The sequence below is a fragment of the Podarcis gaigeae genome (assembly GCF_964106915.1).
Source record: "Podarcis gaigeae genome assembly, chromosome: 9".
Lineage (NCBI taxonomy): Eukaryota > Metazoa > Chordata > Lepidosauria > Squamata > Lacertidae > Podarcis > Podarcis gaigeae.
In genome coordinates, this window is record NC_139685.1 from 23,658,529 (window position 1) to 23,680,461 (window position 21,933).

At 42.6% G+C, this 21,933-nt stretch overlaps 2 protein-coding genes across 6 annotated transcripts in view; one reads left to right on the forward strand and one right to left on the reverse strand.

The window, feature by feature from the left end:
- The window catches only part of MTMR7 (myotubularin related protein 7), a 38,007-nt gene extending 30,860 nt beyond the window's left edge, over positions 1–7,147 (forward strand). For 3 of the 4 annotated variants that reach the window (XM_083755703.1, XM_083755705.1, XM_083755702.1), the window contains exons 13-14: positions 2,074–2,200; positions 4,527–7,147. In XM_083755703.1, coding sequence (XP_083611829.1) covers positions 2,074–2,200; positions 4,527–4,892 — 493 coding nt within the window. In that variant the 3' untranslated portion in view covers positions 4,893–7,147. The remainder of the gene's footprint in view (positions 1–2,073; positions 2,201–4,526) is intronic. The other variant, XM_083755704.1, reaches the window with a different exon arrangement.
- Positions 7,148–8,606: 1,459 nt separating this feature from the next.
- Positions 8,607–21,927, reverse strand: VPS37A (VPS37A subunit of ESCRT-I). 2 transcript variants are annotated; one of them, XR_014568093.1, is made up of 12 exons: positions 21,575–21,927; positions 20,022–20,096; positions 18,442–18,556; positions 17,562–17,662; positions 16,070–16,283; positions 14,873–14,943; positions 14,119–14,246; positions 13,973–14,031; positions 13,460–13,888; positions 12,281–13,350; positions 11,086–11,166; positions 8,607–9,991 (listed from the first exon to the last, which is right to left on the reverse strand). XR_014568093.1 is itself a non-coding variant. In XM_083755884.1 (12 exons), the coding sequence occupies exons 1-11, from the start codon at positions 21,739–21,741 to the stop codon at positions 11,086–11,088; spliced, it is 1,224 nt and encodes a 407-aa protein (XP_083612010.1). In that variant the 5' UTR covers positions 21,742–21,927; the 3' UTR covers positions 8,607–9,991. The 2 variants fall into 2 exon arrangements, 1 of the variants encoding a protein (XP_083612010.1); XM_083755884.1 differs by having other exon boundaries at positions 12,281–12,424; positions 13,820–13,888.
- Between the last annotated feature and the right edge of the window lie 6 nt (positions 21,928–21,933).

Consider the following 21,933-nt stretch of genomic DNA (forward strand, 5'->3'; position numbering starts at 1 on the left):
ATAACAACAACAAATTTCTTGTACCCTGCCTGACCTGGTTGCCCCAGCCACTCTGGGCAGCTTCCAATAAAGTATAAAGTAACACACCGAAACATCAAACATTAAAAGCTTCCTGAAACAGGGCTGCCTTCAGAGCTGCCAGAAGTCTTATGATTTTTTATCTCTTTGACATCTGATGGGAGGACGCTCCACAGGGCAGGCGCAACTACCGAGAAGGCCTTCTGCAGCATAGACGGGCCCTGCTGAGGCATTTGGTACCCATGAACACCAACCACATGAAGGGGTCAGCTGAAAGGCACAAGACTTGTTACTGCATGTGGTGGGCACACCTACAAGCTGATGAGTCATTACCAGCAGTCTGAAGAGGGGCCCTCCTCAGCACATAGGATTTCCTCCACAGGGATGGGAAAGCTTGATTAATCAGAGGTCCTGTCCTCATGTTGGAAACTGACATGCCCAGAAGCAGTGCCCTTCAAACTGATGCATATCATGCAGCAGGTGGGGCTGGCATGTATGGCAGAGTCAGTGGGAGGGGGGCTAGCCCCACATGTACTCTCTGGTCCCTTCACACGTTTGGTAGCTATGGATACCAAATGCCTAATGGGGCTGCAGTCTTAACTCTGATGTGCTGTGAGGATCGCTGACACTGGAACGAGCACATCCAGTCCCCTAAAATTATATTTATGGAAATTTACAAATAATGTTTATTATTGCTACATTTCAAAAGCTGTTATGTACAAATGCAAATGGTAAAAATCAGGATCTCTCATTGGTTTCCTTTACGGAGTGTGCTGTTTTATTGTTCTGATTGCTTTGTTCCCTGAGGAAATTGTTTTTTAAAAGTTGATCTTAAGCTAACATTGCCTCTTGAGAATTAAACTGAACTGCTATAGATTTGGGAAAGGGGTGGTTGTGTTGACGGGAATCCACTTAGCGCTATCATTAGAACTTACAGCATTACAGAGCCTCTTAAAATAGCTTCACAAGCCCTTTCTAAACAGCTCTATTCTGAATCCACCTCTGACTGTTACTTAACCCTGCACTGATCTGCTTATGCGCACGCAACCGACCTTTGGTTGCATGTAACCAGAGGAACTGGACAACAGGGCAGATAGGTCTAACCCAAGTAGTCCACAACATGTCTTTACGGTATACCCCACCTTCTCTGAGACTGTTTTCAGGCTAACCAGGGAACTGTCATGTAGGTGAGGTCTGTGACAGTGACAGAGTAAACAAGAGTAGGTCACGGGGGGAACCAGCGTCTCAGGGTTATGTGAAGAAACATCTGCCTATACATCAGGTGTTCCTTCTCACTGCAGCACGCTCCTTGTTTCAGGGATCTTGTGCTTGCAGCAATTTGTGAAATATTGATTGCTCGACAGCTGCTTCATGCTGAAATGTGTCACTTTCCCAAACAGAAACGTCTCGGAAATCCAGGAATATATATTTGAGCTGCATGGCTTTGCAGACTTCCATGTTAAAATTAGCCACTAGATAGAAGAAGGCAGGCAAGGATTTTCACATGCCAACTTGAAATTTGAGGAACTTCCCCCCTTATTAAACTTGTACCTAGTATAGCATAGAACAGGGGTGGGCAAGGTTTACTGGCCATGGGCTGGATCACTCCCACGGAGATCGTCCGTGGGCCGGACTGGCGCAGCGTGACACCAGAAATCGTGTCTGCGCATGTCCGCGGTGCCAGAAATTGCTTCTGCTCATGCCCAGACACCAAAACTTCCACCTGCGCAGAAGCGATTTTCAGCGTCTGGACATGCGCAGACGCGATTTCCGGTGCCGCTCGGCAAGTTTCCACGCTGCGCTGGTTTAGCGCAGAGTGTGGGGGACTTTCTGAGTGGGCAGCTCAGTTCAGGGGCAGCTCATGGGCCAGTAAAACAGTCTTCGTGGGCCACAGGTTGCCGACCACTGGCATAGAGGTCTGCGCTGGGCCTTAAAAGCGATATTGTACTCATTTAGGTAGCAATTACCTCCACTGAACTCTGTGGGACATACTCCTGAATAGGCATGTACTGGATTTCCTTGTGAGTCCTGCAACTTCATTCTTTTGTTTTCCAGATTCTGGAGTGGAATGTACAACCGCTTTGAAAAAGGGCTGCATCCTCGGCAGTCTGTTACTGAGTACTTATTGGCAGTGAAGGAAGAAACACAACAGTTGGAGGAAGAGCTACTGGTCTTGGAAGAGGTATCTTTATTTATTTATTACATTTCTATCCCACCTTTGGGGTGTTAGGACAGGGGTAGTCCCTCTGGTGGGGGACATGTTATGCTCTTTCTGGGGTAGTTTGTCCACCTTTGGTCCCCATCCTGCTCTCAGCTCCCACCTGTAGGTCCTATAAGCTGTTAGCATGTGACTGGTTGGCTAAACCAGGTGATGGTAGCTGATGGGTCTCAAACCTTCCATGAGAGAGGGACTTCCTCTGCATGTGAAGACAGGCTCTGGAGGACGAAACCAATAGTCGGTCCAAGGCCAATAAGGTGGTTTCTGCATGTGCTATAGAGGGGGCAGATGGGACTCATCAACCTGGGATGGTAACCCATTGAAGAGAAGGAAAACTCTGATCTTAAACCTCCGCTGCCTTGTGGGATATCATCAGCAAGGCCCAGAGTGGTTTCTTGTCATCTGGGCAGCCCAGGACCTCCATCCACATTGCCCAGGCTTGCACTTTGGTGCAGCCAACACAGTGGTTTGACTTCATCCCCAGTGGCATATGCCATTCTCTCTCTCTCTCAAGATGGATGCTAACAATCCCACCTTTCCTCCAAGGAACAAAGGCGGTCTATGTGGTTTTCCTTCTCCCTGTTTTATTATTGTAACCACCCTGTGAGGGAGGTTAGGCTTAGAAAGTGGGACCCGTTCAGTGAAGGAGCTTTCAGAGTTGAGTAGGGCATTGAACCTGAACTCCCAGGTCCTAGTCAACAGTCTATAACCACTACATTTCACTATGCTTCTTGAAGTCAGTGTGGTGGGCCAGCTTTGATCCAGTTCAACATGTGTGAGTTGCATGCAGCTGGTGGTCCCAGATGGGGATGTGTCCATCAAGCTAAACTGAGTCCATCGTTATGAAGATACAGAGATGCTCCTCCAACATGCAGATCTCCCTTTCTTGACTGGAGCACTTGCATACCCCTCCCCCCCACAAGCTAAAGCTAATTTTATGACTTTGGATGGATTGTTCCCAGAGTCTGTCAGTGTTTATTGTATCAGCAAAATAGTACCAAATGCTTCATAATCCCTGATTCTGAAAGTGATGAGACAGAAGACTTTTTTTTTTGGTCTTGCTTTTATTATGATTTCCCATCCTCTCTCTCCTGTCCCCCCATAAAACTGTAGTTATTAGCTGCCATTTAAAATGAAACATTTCCCCAGTGGTGACTTATAAAATGTAAAACAATTACAAACTGTATAAAATATAAACAGCATACTCAGAGGTGTAATAGCAGCAGTAAAAACATTTCAGATCAATATATTGTAGCCAGCAGTAAGACCACTGCCTGTTAAACTCTCTCATTAAAAATTGTTTTTAGAGCCCACCTAAACACTACTAAGGAGAGAGCTGATCTTGAGGGAGAGTGTTCCATAGACATGGGGCCATTGCAGAAAAGGCACTGTCTTTTGTATACACCAGCCTTGGCTTATTTTATGGAGACTGCACAAATGGGACCTCTGTAGCTGATCTCAAATCCCTGGCAAGTTCAATTGGGCTTAGACAGTCATCTAAGTAGCTTGGTATCAAACATTTATGCCAAATAAAAAATGAAGACTTGGGTCAGGAATGACCTTCCAAAGATGAAAGAGAACCCTCCAAAAATTGGACCTTATCAAAACACATTTTCTCAGGCTAAGAAAAGAAAAGATGTTTTGCCTGGGGGTGGGGCGGGAATGGTGTCAGTCAGTATCCTAAGTCTCCAAGGGGGAAACTTGCTCCACTGCTATTCACTTGACCATTCTCTCCCAATCCAATCCATTATATTTCATGTTGGTCTCCGTATTTAGTTTTTTTGTTCTAACATTTATACTCACCCCTATCCACAAAGGCTCCTAGAGTGACGTAGATCAAGAAAAGCAACAGATGTGACACAAAAGGATAAAGGGATGGGGAGAGAAGAGGAAAATAATCAACCTCAGGAACCAAATTTTTGATGTTTATAATAGCCTTGTAACACCAATAATTTAATGCCCGAGTTTGCTTGCTTTACTCTTCCCCTCCCCATCCTTTTTGACCAGTTAAGATGGAAACGGACAGGTTGCTGTTTTGTTTCCTTTATTTTAAGGCCTTGATGGCCCTTGAGAAATAGTACGCATAATAGGAAATAATAACAATGTTAATATGGGATGTATATTTCCTCTTCCCTTGCTGTCTCCTTATCCTTTTGTGAGGTGGCAGGGCAGGGACTGTGTCATTTTTATCGATATGTGAGCAATTCTGGGAGCTTTTCTTGCTGAAGAGCGGAATATATATGCTTTGAAAGATAGAGAAACGAGGAATGAACTGTTTCTTGTCTTCCAGAGATTGGCCAAACTTACGAGTGGGCCGTTGAATAATGGTGAGATAAAGCAAAAACAACGAAATGGAAGCAACGACTTTGGACATTCTACTTCCAATGACAGCATCGCCAACACTCCCCAGGATTACACAGGCAATCTGAAATCCTTCTCCTCCCGGAGCCCATCACAGGGAGATGAAGAAGACTCGGCCCTGATTCTTACACAAGATAACCTGAAAAGCTCTGATCCAGATCTCTCTGCCAACAGTGATCAGGAGTCAGGTGTGGAGGACATGAGCTGCCGGTCTCCAAGCGGAGGGGGATGTTTACCCAGTGAGGATAGCACCAAAGACCGCGATTCGGATGAAGCTGTTTGTCTTACTGTCTGAAACGACAGCCAGCCAGTAGGTGACAAATGACTGCATGTTGAAAGAGAGAAAAGTCCAAAGAAATAGAGTTGTGCACTTAAGGTCCAGATGTAACATAGTTGTAAGCTAGAATCTTAACTGGAAAAATAACCTCTTACATTTAGCTTCTCCTATTTAAGAACAGTCATCTATTTATGGGATTGCTTCATCTTCCTTTAATAACTGAGAGCCATACAGAACGGACAATTTCTATTTAACTTAGAATTCTAGGTTAGTGTTTAGTTGGTCGACAGCAGTACCGTTCCAAAGAAGCTTCGAGAAAACATGTTGATGCAAGCCATGCCAAATCAAAACAAAGACCTGCCCTCACCATTCCTGCAAAATAATAGCTTGTACTTTATGGATACAGCTGAACAAAACTTCTTGAAGAGCATTACTCCATCCGTTCAGAAAGTTATAGTTAAAATAGTAAAAAAATTAATTCCCAGGTTCCTGGATTTATTCCAGCCTTCCTCAAACTGGTGCCCTCTAGATAATTTGGATTACAACTGCCATCAGCCCCAGCCTGTGCAGGTGATGAGAAGACGAGTCTAGGCACAGACAGCATACCAGTCACGTGCTGCACATTCTTAAAAGGACCAAGTATTTAGAAAGCACTTCCCTGTGTTACAGATGGGGAGTATTGAGGCAAGGCTGTACTGCTGAGGACCACAAACCCTGAGGACCACAAGCTTGTGCCAAGCAGGCCCAGAAGCCCCAAACCTTCCTGCCCCTTAGTTTTGCAGAAGAGGAAGAAAACAAAAAACCAAGTTGTAGCTCAAATCAACAAAGGGCCTCCTTTTGGCTTTCCTCTAAGGGAGACGCTTCCTTAAATACTGTGACCCTGATCCAATTTTACTTCTAGGTATAGCCATGTGTAACAACAGCTTCACGATCAAGGATGCAAAGTCACATGCCCATGCAGAATAAAAGATGCCCTGCCCATTCTGGTTGGGTTTGCAGCACTGAGACAGCAAGGGATGTGAATCCAGGTAAATGCAGAGAGGCTGTTTATGGGGATGGATGTCTTTTGCTAGACTTCTGTCTCTGAGAGCTCTGCTTTTATATCATTTTGGGGGTGGGGGGATTTGAAGATGATTGCTGCTTAATGGGACCCCTGTACTTAAGGCCTATCTTTGACTTCTAGTTTGGAAGATACTGGGCTGTATTCAATGCCCCGCAAGTTGAACTCTGCCTGTGCAACAAGACGTCCTCCCTGTGCATGTCTCGCAAACCACATTTTGTTCCCGATTATCTTACAGAAACAAGAGTTTATATTGGATTAGCTATCGTGTGTACGTACAACAGTCAAACCCTGGTTTTAGTCGAGTGACAAAACAGGAAAAGAACTCAATGTGTGGTTATGCAGGCAAAGCGGGTGTGACAATGCAAACAGGAGGGGGCTTGATTCAAAATAGTTCTTGTTAAGGTATATGGAGCTGCAATAAGGTAAATGGACTGCAATAATCCAGATTAGTTGGGTTTGGTTAAACTAAGCGATTTTGGTTACTAGTAGCAGAAAACCCAGCAGTCACGGACCCTGAGTAGATTCCTGTCACTTTTTATTATGCAAATGTAATGGCTGTAGTTCACTCCTGGAGTGGGAAGGGAGGCGGTAGGACAAGGGACATATTTTGGGAGCAAACACTGTCCCCAATACTCATAGCACCAGCCTTCAGTGATAAAAACTTGGTAGAGATGCAACACATCTAGCAACATTCAGAAACTAGCAAGATGACTCACATTGGTTTTAAACATTCCATGTTTTGAAATCAGCTCCACACTTTAGAATCGTACATCTTTCTAAAACATATGCATAGAATACCTGATGTACATTCTTAACGATTTTTCTGGATAGGAATGAAGAATGGTTTCCTTCAAAACTTGGAAAGCATGGAAGCCGCTGTGTTTGTGGAATTACATATGAAATACGGATGATGTGAAGGTGAAATCTGGGAATTGAACTTAAAACAAGTGTAACACTGTATACTATATCATCTTGTCTGTATTTCTAGAAATATAGGAGTTTGAAATATGAAAAACACTTAGTAAAATTTGTGCAGCGTATTTTAATGTCCGGTTTTGCCGCTCAACTCCTGATGGTTTTGCTTGGGATTCCTGAACTCTTGATTTAAGACATTTTGGCTTGTTTTGTTTTTGTATTGTCTTAATGCTGCATTATACTACCTGAATGAAGGTTATTTAAATAATAAATACATAAGGACGCACAATTATTATACTCTATCGTTTATATTTAGGATTATTATAATTTTGGAAAATTCAAAATATTCTTTTAGAATAAATGTTTGTGCTCTCATCAATTTCTTTGAATCCCCAATCCAGAGGTGTGTACTTTTTAACCCTTTCAAGACACTTAACCCTGCCACCAGCTGCTTAAATAAAGGGGAATCTAGCCCCACTCCTCCGCACTAGTTCAGTGGACTTCGAACCTTTTTGAACTAAACTCCCCTCAATGGGTGGGTCAAAGGGGTTGACTATTCCACTGTCATGTGCTCAAGTGACTCATGTTGGGGTGCAGATATAATTTTAAAACCCTAATGCACCCTGAGAAATGCGAAATTTGAGGTGGGTCTATAATCTGTTTTGCACCCTGGACAAACTGTTAAGAACTTTTGGACTATTAACAAGCAGCATGCAAATTTTGTCTTACCTGCATACTTTATGTCTACTCTTAGCTATAAAGCTATTTAAGTGCCAATTCACGCCGTTATGTTTAAAGGAGAACCAAAGCTTAAGATAGCATGGCATGGTTCTGCTCAAGAATATTAGAGACCGATTTTAATTGATATGTCCAGCATTGACCAGGAGGAAACCAAAAACGACTGATATATTCCAAGATAAATATAATTTCAGATTTAAATAAGTGTACAACTGATGGGACACACAGGAGGTTACAGCATACCTTTCCTCCTAACAAAAATGCTCCTATTCCGGCTTTCAGAGAGCCATTCCTTCCATACAGTGCTTTCCTCTCTATTTCACTTCCACCATAAACAGCATTTCATGGCTACTCAGTCCTCATTGACCTACCTTGCAGATAAAGTTGCTTTCTGTCTTCCTGCTCTCCCTGCAAACCTCAGTGCTCCCTTCAGCATGCTGATACATCAATAGCCCCAATGGTATATGTATATACCACCCTAAATAAAAGGTAATAAAACTTGATCTGTTAATTTCAATAAATAATAATAATAATAATAATAATAATAATAATAATAATAATAATTTATTTATACCCCACCCATCTATCTGGGCAGTTCCCAACAGAATATTAAAAACACGACAAAACAGCAAACATTAAAAACTTCCCTAAACAGGGTTGACTTCAGGTGCATTCTAAAAGTCAGGTAGTTGTTTATCTCCTTGACATCTGATGGGAGGTGTTCCACAGGGCGGGTGCCACTACCGAGAAGGCCCTCTGCCTGATTCCCTGTAACCTCACTTCTCGCAGGGAGGGAACCACCAGAAAGCCCTCAGAGTTGGACCTCTGTGTCCAGGCTGAACGATGGGGGTGGAGACTCTATAGCTTAGTTCAATATTACCGAAAGCTGGTTTCTTTCAAAATGCCCCTAAAATCTTATGCCCCAAAGGGCATGTTTTAAGGAAGCGGAACCAAGCTTCAGAGGGCAAGCAAGCAAACAAGTTGGTAATGACTTCTAAATGACAAATGTAGCAATAGTTTTTCCACCAAGCTTGTTTTATTTTCAGTTCAAGACTCAATGATGCCAAGAAGAGCCCATTCAGGTATTGTAACGCTGAACTCTACAGCTGTTTTTCACCTGTGAGATCTGAAGTGCTGGTTTATAGATGCAAATATCAGTACCAGAAACTTTTTGAAAAAGCCCTTGCAGCCACCCAAAAAAAGGAAGTTTAACTTCTTTTAACAAAGTTGAGTGACACCGGCGAGGGGGGAGAACAAGAGATATATACACCTGGAATTATCTGTTAAATTACCATTTTTTTATAATTGTGTAGGGAAAAAATAGGGTTAAAGAATGTAAGGTCGGTGAAGTAGTTTGAGTTCCTTGCAAGAGCTACAGCACCATGAGGTAAACAAATAATCTAACATGTTTATATATGACAACAAAATTCTTTGGTTTTGGTGAATCACTATATCTCAAATTTTTGCTCCAAAGAAAGCTTGGGCTCTATTCTTTCAGATGATTCTACTTCCTGCTTGAATTGATTCCTCACTCAGGTAGGCCACAGCGCTGGTCTACCCAACCTTCTCTCCAAACCTTGGCATGTGTTTGTATTATATATGCAGGATAAAATCCCTTCAGCGATTTCCACACATCCAAGGGCAAAAATAGAGCAGCTGAAAGATCTACCCATACCCTTGTCCTTCTCATGTGGTGCTAGAAGCTGGGAAATGACTCTTCCTCTAGAATGAAGACCTGATCCCACAAGCAGCTAACTGTGTGCATCTCCTCAATAGGGTGCAAGGCCATTTTCAAGTCTCCTAGCCTTTTGCCTGCCACCACCACTTAATTTCAATAGCAATGTAGTGTGCTGCTTTCAACATAAAAATGGTTGAAAACTGGACTTCAAGAAACAGAATTCTTTTTTTTAAAGAGGACTTAACATACGAGTTTTGCCTCACAAACTTTGCAACTTACTTTTAAGTAACCAACATTTCTACATCCCCTGCCCCACCCCAAAACAGCAAATGTTTAATACAAAAGTTATGAATTATGTTGTATAAAATTTAAAAATCTAGTCAAAATTACATGTTTAAATATTTAATCTATAAAGTAGGTGGAGAGAGAAGTAGGAACTTAAATATGATAAGGATTATCAATAATAATGACAAGAAATATTTAGTGCAAACACTGCAATAGGAGGATTTCTCGGATGAAATGAGAATAGAAAGACTTCCTAATTTGTCCCAAAATAATAACAATCATCAGCATCAGCATCATCATCCCAGTTCTGTATACAGTCTCTTCTATAAACGCAACAACGGTGATGCAGAATAACTTATTTGCAAAATAACAACTATATGAAAATGTGCTTTGCTGGATTCATTCACTCGCCTCAGAAATTCTATTTAGCTGGAAAACCTGTGAACACAAACATAATTACAGTCAGTCAGATTTCTCATTGTACACAAACATAGCTTTGAAAAGGCAGGCTTCTAATTAATCCAGGGTAGAAAGCTTTCTGTTGCCTCCTGATTTGCTTGCATTATGTCATAAGAAAAGAAAAAAGAAAAGCTGGAATCAAACAGCCACGTAATGCAAAACTCTGTTAAGCTATACTGGGATTTCCCAGGATTTGTACATTTCATTAGCTTAATTCAAGACAAGCTTAAGACTCAGAAAACTGAGGATGGCAAAAAGTGAGCTTCTCTTGGGAATTACAGGGACAGAGCTACCTAAACTGTATAGAAACATATTCTTGTATGTGACAACAGCGGCAAAAATGTTACTCGCCCCAAAATGGAAAGAAGCAGAAGTCCCAGCAAAGGAAGAATGGATACAAAAACCTATGGAATATGCAGAAATGGCTAAACTTACCGGAAGAACCAAGAAATCAAGATAACAAACTTTTTACAAAAGAATGGAAACAGTTTATTAGATATTTACAGATAAATTGTAAAGAGATAAAAACATTGGCAGGATTATTGTAATAACCTGCAGTTTCATAAGAGTATATATTTAGATGAATAAATGAGCAAATTAAGTTAATTAGGATACGCAGAGGATATTAAAAATAAATTTAGGGAACCGCAGAAAGAGGGGAGAAGGAAGTCAAGTTTTGAAATGTCAATGATTTGTAACATCAGCGAAATCTGAAAAGTATAAATAACATTTAAAAAGAAAAGTGAGCGTCTAGCAACCTCTAGCCCCTGGTCAATGCCCCAACCTGCCAATCTCCTAGTTGTCACTCTAGGGTGTTTCCCCTGCCTGGTTTTGGGGAAAACCTCCTTTCCCCCCTTGGCCCAGCACATCAGCCACCCCATTCAAGAGGGTCTCCTGCTGCTCGAGAGAGGCATTTCTGGAAACTCAGGGTGCTACTGAGGAAAGAAGGGGTGGGAAAATCACTTTCTGCTGGCCCTTATTTAGATCCAAGCTGCCAATGGTTTTGTGAACCAGCTTTGACTGTTAGATGTGGCATACAGGGCAACTCAAGTCTGAATATTGTGTGAACATACCTATAACGGAGCATGAAATTGAATGCGCATTGCTATTGCCTGTTGAAGCTTTTCTTCTTTGGCTCTTCTACAGTGGCAAATCTAAGAGAAAAACACAAGTGAGCTTAGCCACATGCTCTATATAGCATGCTTTTTTAAGGTTTATGGGCCACATGACATGAATCAACTCAGATTTTTTTATCTTGGAACATAATTTGCTAACCAGTCACATTGCATTTGATCATTTTACTGTGAAAATCAACAGGAAAACAAACCACATTCCACAAGCTGGCTTTTGGCTTCAAGTAAGGGACATATTTTGGGGCACTACTTTTATTAGCTGCACATGACTTACAGTTTCCCTGATTGATATGGAACAAAAATAAAAGCTGTACATTCTTCAACCATAGAAGCCTCTAACCACCAAGTAATCTTTGCCATTATTGGCCAATGTAAGCAATTTCTACAGAACTTTTAAATCTCATTGACTTTGGTGGGAGAATTTAGTTCCTTTTCCACAAATCGACAAACTAAAGATGCTTAATTTTGGTGGAATCACACCCCATTAGCCCAAGAATTTGTGCCTGTGCAAAGAGACTTCCTCTACTTCTTCTCTCCCCATGCATGTCCCCCCATTTCCTCTGGAGTATTGGGGGAATATTAGAACAGATTTGGGGAGCAGGAGAAGAGAGGGAGAGGAAATCCTGTTGCACTAACAGCACAGGCAGAAATTTTTGTGCTAGTGGTACTTGATATATATATTTTCAATTGCTGTTTCATGGTGTGAATTATATGTAATTTAGGCTGCCATCCTAAACCCATTTACCTTGGAGTAAGTCCATTAAGTCTCTCTGGAGTCAAGGAGGATTACTTCTGAGTATTGGATTTCTTCGTACAGTGATCTCTTTTGTACTAGTGGGCTTTAGAAATTAGCTGTCCTTTTTGCATTCCAATATTTAAAACAATTTATTTAAGGATATTTAGCAAATCTAAGCACAGCCTTGCATAGTACACCACAGTGAGCATTAAAGTACTGAGGATGTCACAAAGATTATGCCACAAATTGGTGAGATACTTGCCTATTTTTCAAAACTGCTGAAGAGAATCATTTTCTACCCCATAACAGCTTCTCTGCTGGACATTTTCATTCTATTTTTTTAAGATTTAAGTTATGCAAAACATAATTTGATTCAAAATGTAAGAGAATTTCACATACTGTTCTCTTCTCCATGAAGCTACTAAGAAAGTCATCTATTTCCGTTTTCCCTTCCAGAAAGTCTTCCGCAATAGTGTCAGACTCTTCCTCAGCTTCGTGAGCTGCTACTTTCAGTCTTGCCTGCAGAGCACTTGCACTACAACTCTAAGCAAAATTGGAAAATGCTGGGTGACAAAAAGATTCCAATTGCAAAATGAAATAAGTGGTGATGTATTGTTGGTAAATTGATTGTTCTGACTGTATTCTGCTTTAATACTGCAAAGCCACTCTAGGGTTAGGGAAAGGTTTTGTGAAGGGCCTGAAGACATATAAATCTAATAAGTATGGCTATACTTAGTTCTAGTTTAGAAATATTAAGGAAAATATTAGCTTTTTTGTTTATACAGCTCAAAAACTACATGCAGTCATTATGATTCCCAGAAAGAAATGTAAGCTGGTCAGAGGTAGGAGACCATTGTTAGAAACAGATATGAACACTAAAAGCTAAATGGCACCTTAAGCCAACAATGGAATGTCTAGGCGTGCTTTTTTATAACAAGAATACAAACTGAAAATTAATGAACTGCAGCTAAAATATGATGTTCATTTTTCACGTGGTCTAGTCCTTCCCCTGCCCACCCCCCTAATATTTTTAAGAGGGTCTCTTCTCCCGTCTTCAGAGAGCAGCTGGAAGTGGGGAGGTAAAAAAAGGTCCTCCTTTTCTTCTACTCTGTTGTTTTAATCTGAAATCTAAGGCGTAGTACTGCACCCAGAGTTCGGAAACAGCTCATGCTAATGAAATTCCCGGTTGCAAAATGTGCCTAAAACAATCAGAGTTTTGAACACTGTAGGAGACCTGTGGTTCTCAAGATGTTGCTGGACCACAACTCCTACCTAAATTATAGCAGAGTCTGCTGTAACAGTTTTTTCCCGTTAATTGGTGGGTCTTACAGAGCAATCCTAACCCAGGCTAGATAGCAGCAGGGCAAGACGGATGTGACATAGCCACCACTGCATTTATAGCTCCGCTGCTTTTGCAGGCCAGGGTACAAGGCCAGAGCAAACAAAACCCAGCTCCACATTACGGCAGTCTAGGCAGCAGAGGCTCTTGTGGATTCTGAGCCAGCCCAGGCACACCATTTTGAGATTTTCTGCTGGACTGGGAATAGGGACACCTCTGTCCCATGCAATGTGTCTGGCCCAGTCCCCTGCCCTATCTGGCAGATGGGAGGTCTGGATTGCAGCCTTAGGGGAACATTTACCTAAACTGAAATAGTACAGTCTCACGACACTCCCTCCTCATTGTAGTGCATGGCAGATCATGGGATCAGGCACAACCTTCCAATCTTTAACCTATTTTATAGGGTTCCTGTGAAGATAAAATGGGGCAATACCCACTTATGTGTCTTTGAGCTCCAGCTTCGGATATAAATGTGAAAGAGGCCTGGAACAGACCTAGGCTAGAAGCTATCACTGCATCTTGTGACAGTGAAATCTGTAAGTTAACTACGCACTGGGAAAAAGCCCTCCCTTTTGATATGCAAGAGGGACACAGCTTACCTCGCCCAGTTCATGCTGCCGTTGCATCTTCTTTTCAAATGTAGCCTTCAGCTGAGTAAGCTGTTCATACTACAAGAAAATAATGTCTTGAGAATCAAACTCAAATATTTTCTTTCCAAGCTCCAGAAATAATTCCCCTCCCCTTTCACTTACTTTATCCAACACTGCTTGTCTTTTCGTCTCCAAACTTGGTTCCAATAAGAGGTTTTTTTCTGCAAAGTAAACCCACTGTTCAATATTAGAAGGTTACCATTTACTCTCACGTTACTCTTTAAATTACAAGTATTCTGAAGTCTTACTTGCCAGCTCTTCAATACTTTTTACTAAATCATCCTTGTCGTTAATGACTTGCTTCAATTGGGGCAAATTAACAAATTGTTCCAGCAGGACATCTTCTTGCTCATTCATGTCTGTCAGCTGTGATATGCTGCATTTCAAAAGAAACACACCCACGTTTAAGATCACCTAAACATTTTTATCCAAGAAGTGGAATCTAAGCCTCAAGTACCTCTTAGGTTCTAAGTGTCCTAAACCTCTCATTCCTCACCTTACTGAAGATACGTTGCATGCAATTTCATTTTATGAACCTGATGCTGCAATTTTTTCAGCTGAAACACCCAGATGAAGATGACTGGAATATTTTGTTTTCCTCCAGAATAGGAACACTTCTGAGAGAACATGACCTTAAGCTAACTGCTTGTGCTATTAAGAAGCATTTTGGCGCCACTGAGATTGGCGACAGAATGCTCCTACTCTTTTCAGGCTGCAGAAACGTCTTCAACCCACTTGTTGCAATATCCTGTGTTCTGGGGAAATCACTGTACAATGACCGGTAATCTGATTAGAGCCACTGAAGGATCATTTTCACATGCCAGTGTTTCACAATTGGAAGTACTTCGCTTGAGGTTTTCTAAGAATTTCAAGTTTTCTAAGAACATGAAAGAACTGCTTTCAGTTTCTCCAAAGGCAGTTTTTTAGGTGCAGATCTAGCTATGAGTGGAGCTGGTTTGCACATGAAAAATAATACATTTTTAATGATACAAATATTTTTACCTAAGTTCCAATAGTTCTGGAAATGCATCAGGTACATCAGGCATTTTGTAACTGAATCCATTAGGGCTCCCCTGAAAAGTTTATCAAGAAGGTAAGACAATGAATGGTATTTCCCCCCTGAAAATAGATCATGAGTAACAGATTTGTGAAGCAACAGAAAATTATTTCCTGCATAACTATAATATGAAAAGAAGACTCAAACTAATTCACCAGTATAGAATAATCCATTGGACAACTCTAATAATGAAGCAACAACCAAAATCTATCTAAGCCTCTATGACACAGATTTTGTACTCGGGAGCACTATATGAACTTATACCACACAAGTTAGAAATAAGATGTAGGAAGATGTGTTTTATATTTTTAAAAAACATTCTTTTTCCAATATGTAGGTTGAAGGATAACCAGACTGAGCATATGCTCAATTGATAAAAATATTGTTTTTCAGATCATTGGGAAGAACTCCATTGTGTTCTTCCAACATAGCAATCCTCCCTCTGGCTGTTCTGTCCTGACCCCCAATCGACTAGGAAACAGCAATTCTGACTCCTTACATGACTCCCACTCATAGTTCTTTGGCTTGTACATGGACATAATGAATATTTAAACTGTTTTAAGACAGCAACACTGGAGTGAGGAATGAGATACTGGGTTGTATCCGACTAAGCTCTACTCAGAGCACAGCCATTAAAATTAATGTTACTTATGCCCCTTAATGTTACTCTCATTAATTTTAGTGGGCCTTCTCAATGTATACTAACATAGGATATAATCTTAACTGGCTGGTGATTCTGGGGCTCACACTTGGGAGGTGTGAAATACACGTGTTTGAGTTATATGGAGTAACAGTTTGAGAAACCTCTAGCATGAAGACATAATGCTTCTTTTGCTCTTAGTTTCTAATTATGCCATATAGGTGGAGCACTATATTGTTTTCTGGTTTACGTGGGCAATACACTTGGAGTTGGGGGCTATTTTATGCATGGAGTCAATCTGGACATATGGCAGCCTTTTCTGTCCCTGAATTTTTTTCAATGAAATCTATATAGAGTAACTAGATCAAGCAATCTATCAACATCATAAAGCACTTTAAGTTATATTTCTGCCCAAACGCCCCAAATCCTTTTATATGATCTGTGGTTGGGATTAGCAGGCGCATAAAAAGTTTGAATTATAGCTATCACCAGACATACACACCTGTGATATGGTTTCTGCTGTTGGAACAGGTAATGGCAGATCTGATATCATGCCAAAGGAAGGAGCCGCAGGTCTGTCTGCAGCGTAGCCAGAAGAAAGTGATTCTGCAAGTGGCACAGATGTTATAGACCTATTTGTTTCTTGTGGTAGGTATGGAGAAAGAAACGGAAAGTTCTGAGCATAGGGAGGAATTCCAGCTGGTTTGTTGTAAAGGCTATGGAAAAACGGAGGGAAACAATTTACCATCAGCAACAGTTTCTTGAGGAAAGGATTGCCGAAGTATAAGGATGGTATCTTGTCAAATACCTCACAATGATTCACTCTAATAACCTGTTCATCTGTACCAAGGTGTCTACCAACAATGCCAGTGTAACACCTTCTAGGAAATCAAGTGGCCCGGCTGTCAATACATTTTGGCCCAAGCAGTTAGCTGTTGGCACATCAAGACTTAGGATGAGATCGAATCAATTACTTTAGGCATGCTCAACTGCTTTGTGCCTACCCAGTGGGATTTTTTTTAGCTCCCCGCCCTACTGTAGAAAAGCAGACATGCCCCCCCCAGCCATATTACACATAACCTTTCAAAGCCCCCTCATTTCAAAACAGATTTGCAAAATTTGCAAAACAGATTTCAAAACAGAGAAACGCAACCCTGAAGCCCCTCTGGGTATGTGAAAGTGGTGACAGTTATTTATTGTTATGCAACATTAATTCAAAGTTAGTCAATCTTCTTGGCACAAGCCACAAGGCAAGTATGAGACAGCATCACTCTAGTGCACTCCGTCACAGTTATTTGAACGTCGACTCTGCTGAGTCAGAAAGTTCTGGAGGTGGTAGATATGGCATGGGGTAGGCCTGGCTCTTTACCAGAGTGGCTAACCTATGATCCTCCAGATGTTGTTGGAGTACAACTTCCACCATCCCTGAACAATGGCCATACTAGCTTGAGCTTATGGGAGAAAAGTCAAACAGCATCTGGGAGGTCACAGATAAGCCATGCTCTATACTGTAGCTACGGCAATAAACCATCCTACTCTCATGAACTCCTGCCCTTTGTTGCCATGTGTTGCACCTGTGTCACAGGATAGCTACTCATGCTATAATTGATCTGTATCCTTCACAAGCATTCCTATGCCTATTTCTAAGTTGAGACAGATCCAGAACTAACCGTTTTATCTTAAATAAAAATAGTTATAGTTTGCTGTGACACCCCAAGTAGTCAAACTGTGGTTTCCAATTCTAGCCTGGAGGCAAAACATGTTTCTGGCAGTTTGTCCAGTTTGGATATTACTGCAAATTACACTTACTATGAACCGGTGAGGGAGGAACAGTAACAAAATGTGCACGGTGGATAGAGGATTGTTTGGCCGTGATATCCAAATTGGGTCCATAGCTTATCAACTCAAGTGTAAGGGAAGCTTTAAGAACACTACTAAATTATGTATCCAGCTTGTTTGCAATTATCACCCTTATTTTCTCTGTTTACACTTACTATGGAAATGATGTTGAGCTGGGAGCCAAAACTGGAGGATTCTTCCAAAATTCATCAAGTACACTTTGAACTATTTTTCCAAGGTCTGAGTGCATTGTGAACTGTTAAGAGATTAAAAAGCTGTATTTAATTTGCAGAATTAAAGCATGATATACAAGTCAACTCATTTTACACTGATACCAGGAGGTTGACACAGGTGCCACTGTTATGCATTATTTGGCCCCAGCGGCTGTCAATACAGAGGCCTCAATCTGCACAGGAGCTGAATTGTTTCCATGATTAAATACAAACTGAGAGGCTAGGTACTGAAATAAGGGATCATGAGCTCTGCAGAATACATATACAGGATTTGTTTTGTTTTTTTAAAAAAACCTGAAATAAACTCTGGAAAAACATCTAAAATGCCATTGCTTCTAGTTAAAAAACTAATCTTTAAAAAATCTTTCTTTTTCGACATAGAGCACATACTTTAATATTTCAACAAGTGCATTTCTTTGAAAAATTTTTTTGCAATAGAATATACTGTATTTTTTGCTCTATAAGACTCACTTTTTCCCTCCTAAAAAGTAAGGGGAAATGTGTGTGTGCGTCTTATGGAGCGAATGCAGGCTGTGCAGCTATCACAGAAGCCAGAACAGCAAGAGGGATTGCTGCTTTCACTGCACAGCGATCCCTCTTGCTGTTCTGGCTTCTGAGATTCAGAATATTTTTTTCCCTTGTTTCCCTCCTCCAAATACTAGGTGTGTCTTGTGGTCTGGTGCGTCTTATAGAGTGAAAAATATGGTAATTGCTGCCACCTATGTATCTTGGAAAAGACATGTACAGTTTATTATATGACCACCCATTAAATTTTCAAGGAAAATGATACAATTGTACATACATTGCTTATTAATGGGCAGGCCACATACACTCCTTGTTTGTCCATTAAATGATGCCGTATTGGAGGGAAAACACTGATGACTGGTTTTTCCTGAGGAAACTGAGGAGGAAGCAATCTGTGAACACCAAAATATATTACCATCACTTTCATGTAAATAAGATATCTGGGTTGTTGTTTTTTTAAATCTCTATTTGAATACTCTTCAAAGCATATGGTTTGCATTGGCAATGAAGGCAGTTTCCTTCCTTACAATTACTACTCTACGGACAATAGCAACGTTTATCATTTAAATTATACTTAAATTATAACAAATGTTAATTTCAACTAATTACAAATACAAAAATCCCACAGTCCATAGGCCAAAAGCAAGCTAGTCAAAGGTCTTCATCCTCTGTCCACAAATCAGCAAACTATCAAAAAGGTCACTGTATACACTCAAGTCAGCCCCAAGCTCATTGCTCCCCTGTGTGCAAGGAGAATGAATGGTACAGGTACACTTGGCCAACTGTCTTGTTCTCTAATGCATGAGCTGTGGTGAGCTTCAGGCTTGCACACACTCTTTTATCCTCACACGCAAGAGGAGCAGAGTGTAAACCTTCACTTTGCACTTAACTACTACAGTTCTGAAAAGGGATGTGGGTGGCGCTGTGGGTTAAACCACAGAGCCTAGGACTTGCCGATCAGAAGGTCAGCGGTTTAAATCCCCGCAACGCAGTGAGCTCCCGTTGCTCGGTCCCTGCTCCTGCCAACTTAGCAGTTCGAAAGCATATCAAAGTGCAAGTAGATAAATAGGCACTGCTCCGGCGGGAAGGTAAACGGTGTTTCCGTGCGCTGCTCTGGTTTGCCAGAAGCAGCTTAGTCATGCTGGCCACATGACCCGGAAGCTGTACGCTGGCTCCCTCAGCCAATAAAGCAAGATGAGCGCCCCAACCCCAGAGTTGGCCACGACCGGACCTAATGGTCAAGGGTTCCTTTACCTTTTACTACAGTTCTGCAATGCTAACCAAATGAATTAAAATGAACTATGACCAAAAAGTGCTTTCAGATCCTGGGTTGCTAAATAAAACAACAGGCCAATTGTGTTTTCGCTCATCTCAGCCCCAAGGTGTGCAAATCTGACCAATCTTTAGTAGAGGATTGTTTTACTAAATTGCGAAGCACAGCTTAAACATTTAAAGTGACATATAAGCAGATCACGGGACGCAGGTGGCGCTGTGGGTTAAAGCCTCAGCGCCTAGGACTTGCCGATCGAAAGGTCGGCGGTTCGAATCCCTGCGGCGGGGTGCGCTCCCACTGCTCGGTCCCAGCGCCTGCCAACCTAGCAGTTCGAAAGCACCTCCGGGTGCAAGTAGATAAATAGGGACCGCTTACCAGCGGGAAGGTAAACGGCGTTTCTGTGTGCGGCTCTGGCTCGCCAGATGCAGCTTGTCACACTGGCCACGTGACCCGGAAGTGTCTCCGGACAGCGCTGGCCCCTGGCCTCTTAAGTGAGATGGGCGCACAACCCCAGAGTCTGTCAAGACTGGCCCGTACGGGCAGGGGTACCTTTACCTTTTATAAGCAGATCACACAGTACTTACATGTTAATATTTATTGTCAGGTTGTTTACAGTAAATGGCAATCGATACTCCACATCTTTTTGTATTTCAGCTATACTGTTAAAAGAAATGTAGGTATTTACCAAGGGTCACCGGAACAATGAAAATCGTCAAGCCTTTAATGATACCGGCAAGTTAAACATTTTGAAGTTCAAATGATTTTAATGGGAAAGTTAAGCTAAAATCTCTCTGACTTGCAACCAAAACTGAAAGAAACTTGAGCTCCTATGTGGAATGGGCTTTGAAGGCAGTCTGGTGCCTCCAGCTTTTGTCGTTTGGTACCAGAAAGCTATCTGGAGCACTTTATACCCCTGTACAATAGTTAATTAAAGGGATGAGGGTGGCGCTGCGGGTTAAATCACAGAGCCTAGGGCTTGCCGATCAGAAGGTCGGCAGTTCGAATCCCCTCCCCGCGATGGGGTGAGCTCCCGTTGCTCCTGCCAACCTAGCAGTTCCAAAGCACGTCAAAGTGCAAGTAGATAAATAGGTACCGCTCTGGCAGGAAGCTAAATGGCATTTCTGTGTGCTGCTCTGGTTCGCCAGAAGGGGTTTAGTCATGCTGGCCACATGACCCGGAAGCTGTATGCTGGCTCCCTCAGCCAATAAAGCAAGATGAGCGCTGCAACCCCAGAGTCGGCCACGACTGGACCTAATGGTCAGTGGTCCCTTTACCTTTTACAATAGTTAATTAGGTGGGCCAGGATCTCCTCTCTTGACCTCATTCCCAAACACAACCTGCCAGCAAATTTGGTTGCCACAGACGCCACTACATATGTTTCTCTCTCTGGGTTGCATGTGCAATACAGTGGTACCTCGGGTTACATACGCTTCAGGTTACATACCCCGCTAACCCAGAAATAGTACCTCGGGTTAAGAACTTTGGTTCAGGATGAGAACAGAAATTGTGCTCCGGCCACACGGCAGCAGCAAGAGGCCCCATTAGCTAAAGTGGTAGTTCAGGTTAAGAACAGTTTCAGGTTAAGAACGGACCTCCGGAACGAATTAAGTACTTAACCCGAGGTACCACTGTAATGACTAAGCCATTTATTTTTACATTCAGGACTGCGGCGAGTAACCGTTTCCCCTCCATCAGCGCCGCACGCACTATCGCACCTTTGCCTGTCTTTTCACAACTTTGGCTCTCTCCTCCGGATTTAGCTTCACGGATTTACGGAGCCGTCAGTCACCCACCACCTTCGGACTAAACACTTCAAGTCACGCTCCTTCGCTCGCGTTTCAACAACAACAAAACCACCTGGTTTCTCAACTGTATGGAGAAGCTGGAATAAGCTCCTCTATCGATTCAGAGCAATAATAATTGCTAACCGTCGCGTTGCGGTCTAGATCCTTATCCGACAGGCATTCCCTGTAAACACTGTCAGCCGGATAAACACCCGGCTCTCTACCAGCAGCCGAAGTTGGTAACTCCAGTTCTGAGAAAGGGGCGGGGAATAAACTGGCCAATTTGTTTTTCTCTCTCCCTCCCCCCTTCTTTCTCCGACACCCCCATCCCCCCATGGCAGCGCGTCACTCACGCGGCGTGGGCGCTCCGCAGGGACTCGATCTGCCGCTGCTTCTGCTGCTGGAGGCTGGTGAGAGTCGGCGGCAGCGCGGTTCCACCGGCCGACGAGGGCGAGGGCGACGAGGAGGCGGCGGCCCCGCCACCGCTGCCGGCTTTGGAGAGCGGGAAGAGCCAATTCATCCTCCGCTTCGCGCACCGAGCAGGGCAGAGCGAGACCGGACCCTTCCTTCCCAGCTCCGCCGGCGCCGCTCTTCCCGCTCCTGGCCCCGCTCGCTACCCGCCACAACAAACTCCCCTCAGGCCGCCAACCTTCCTCCTCCTCCTCCTGAGGGAACAGGAAGCCGTTCCTTCCCGTCGCGAGCGCCCTCCCCT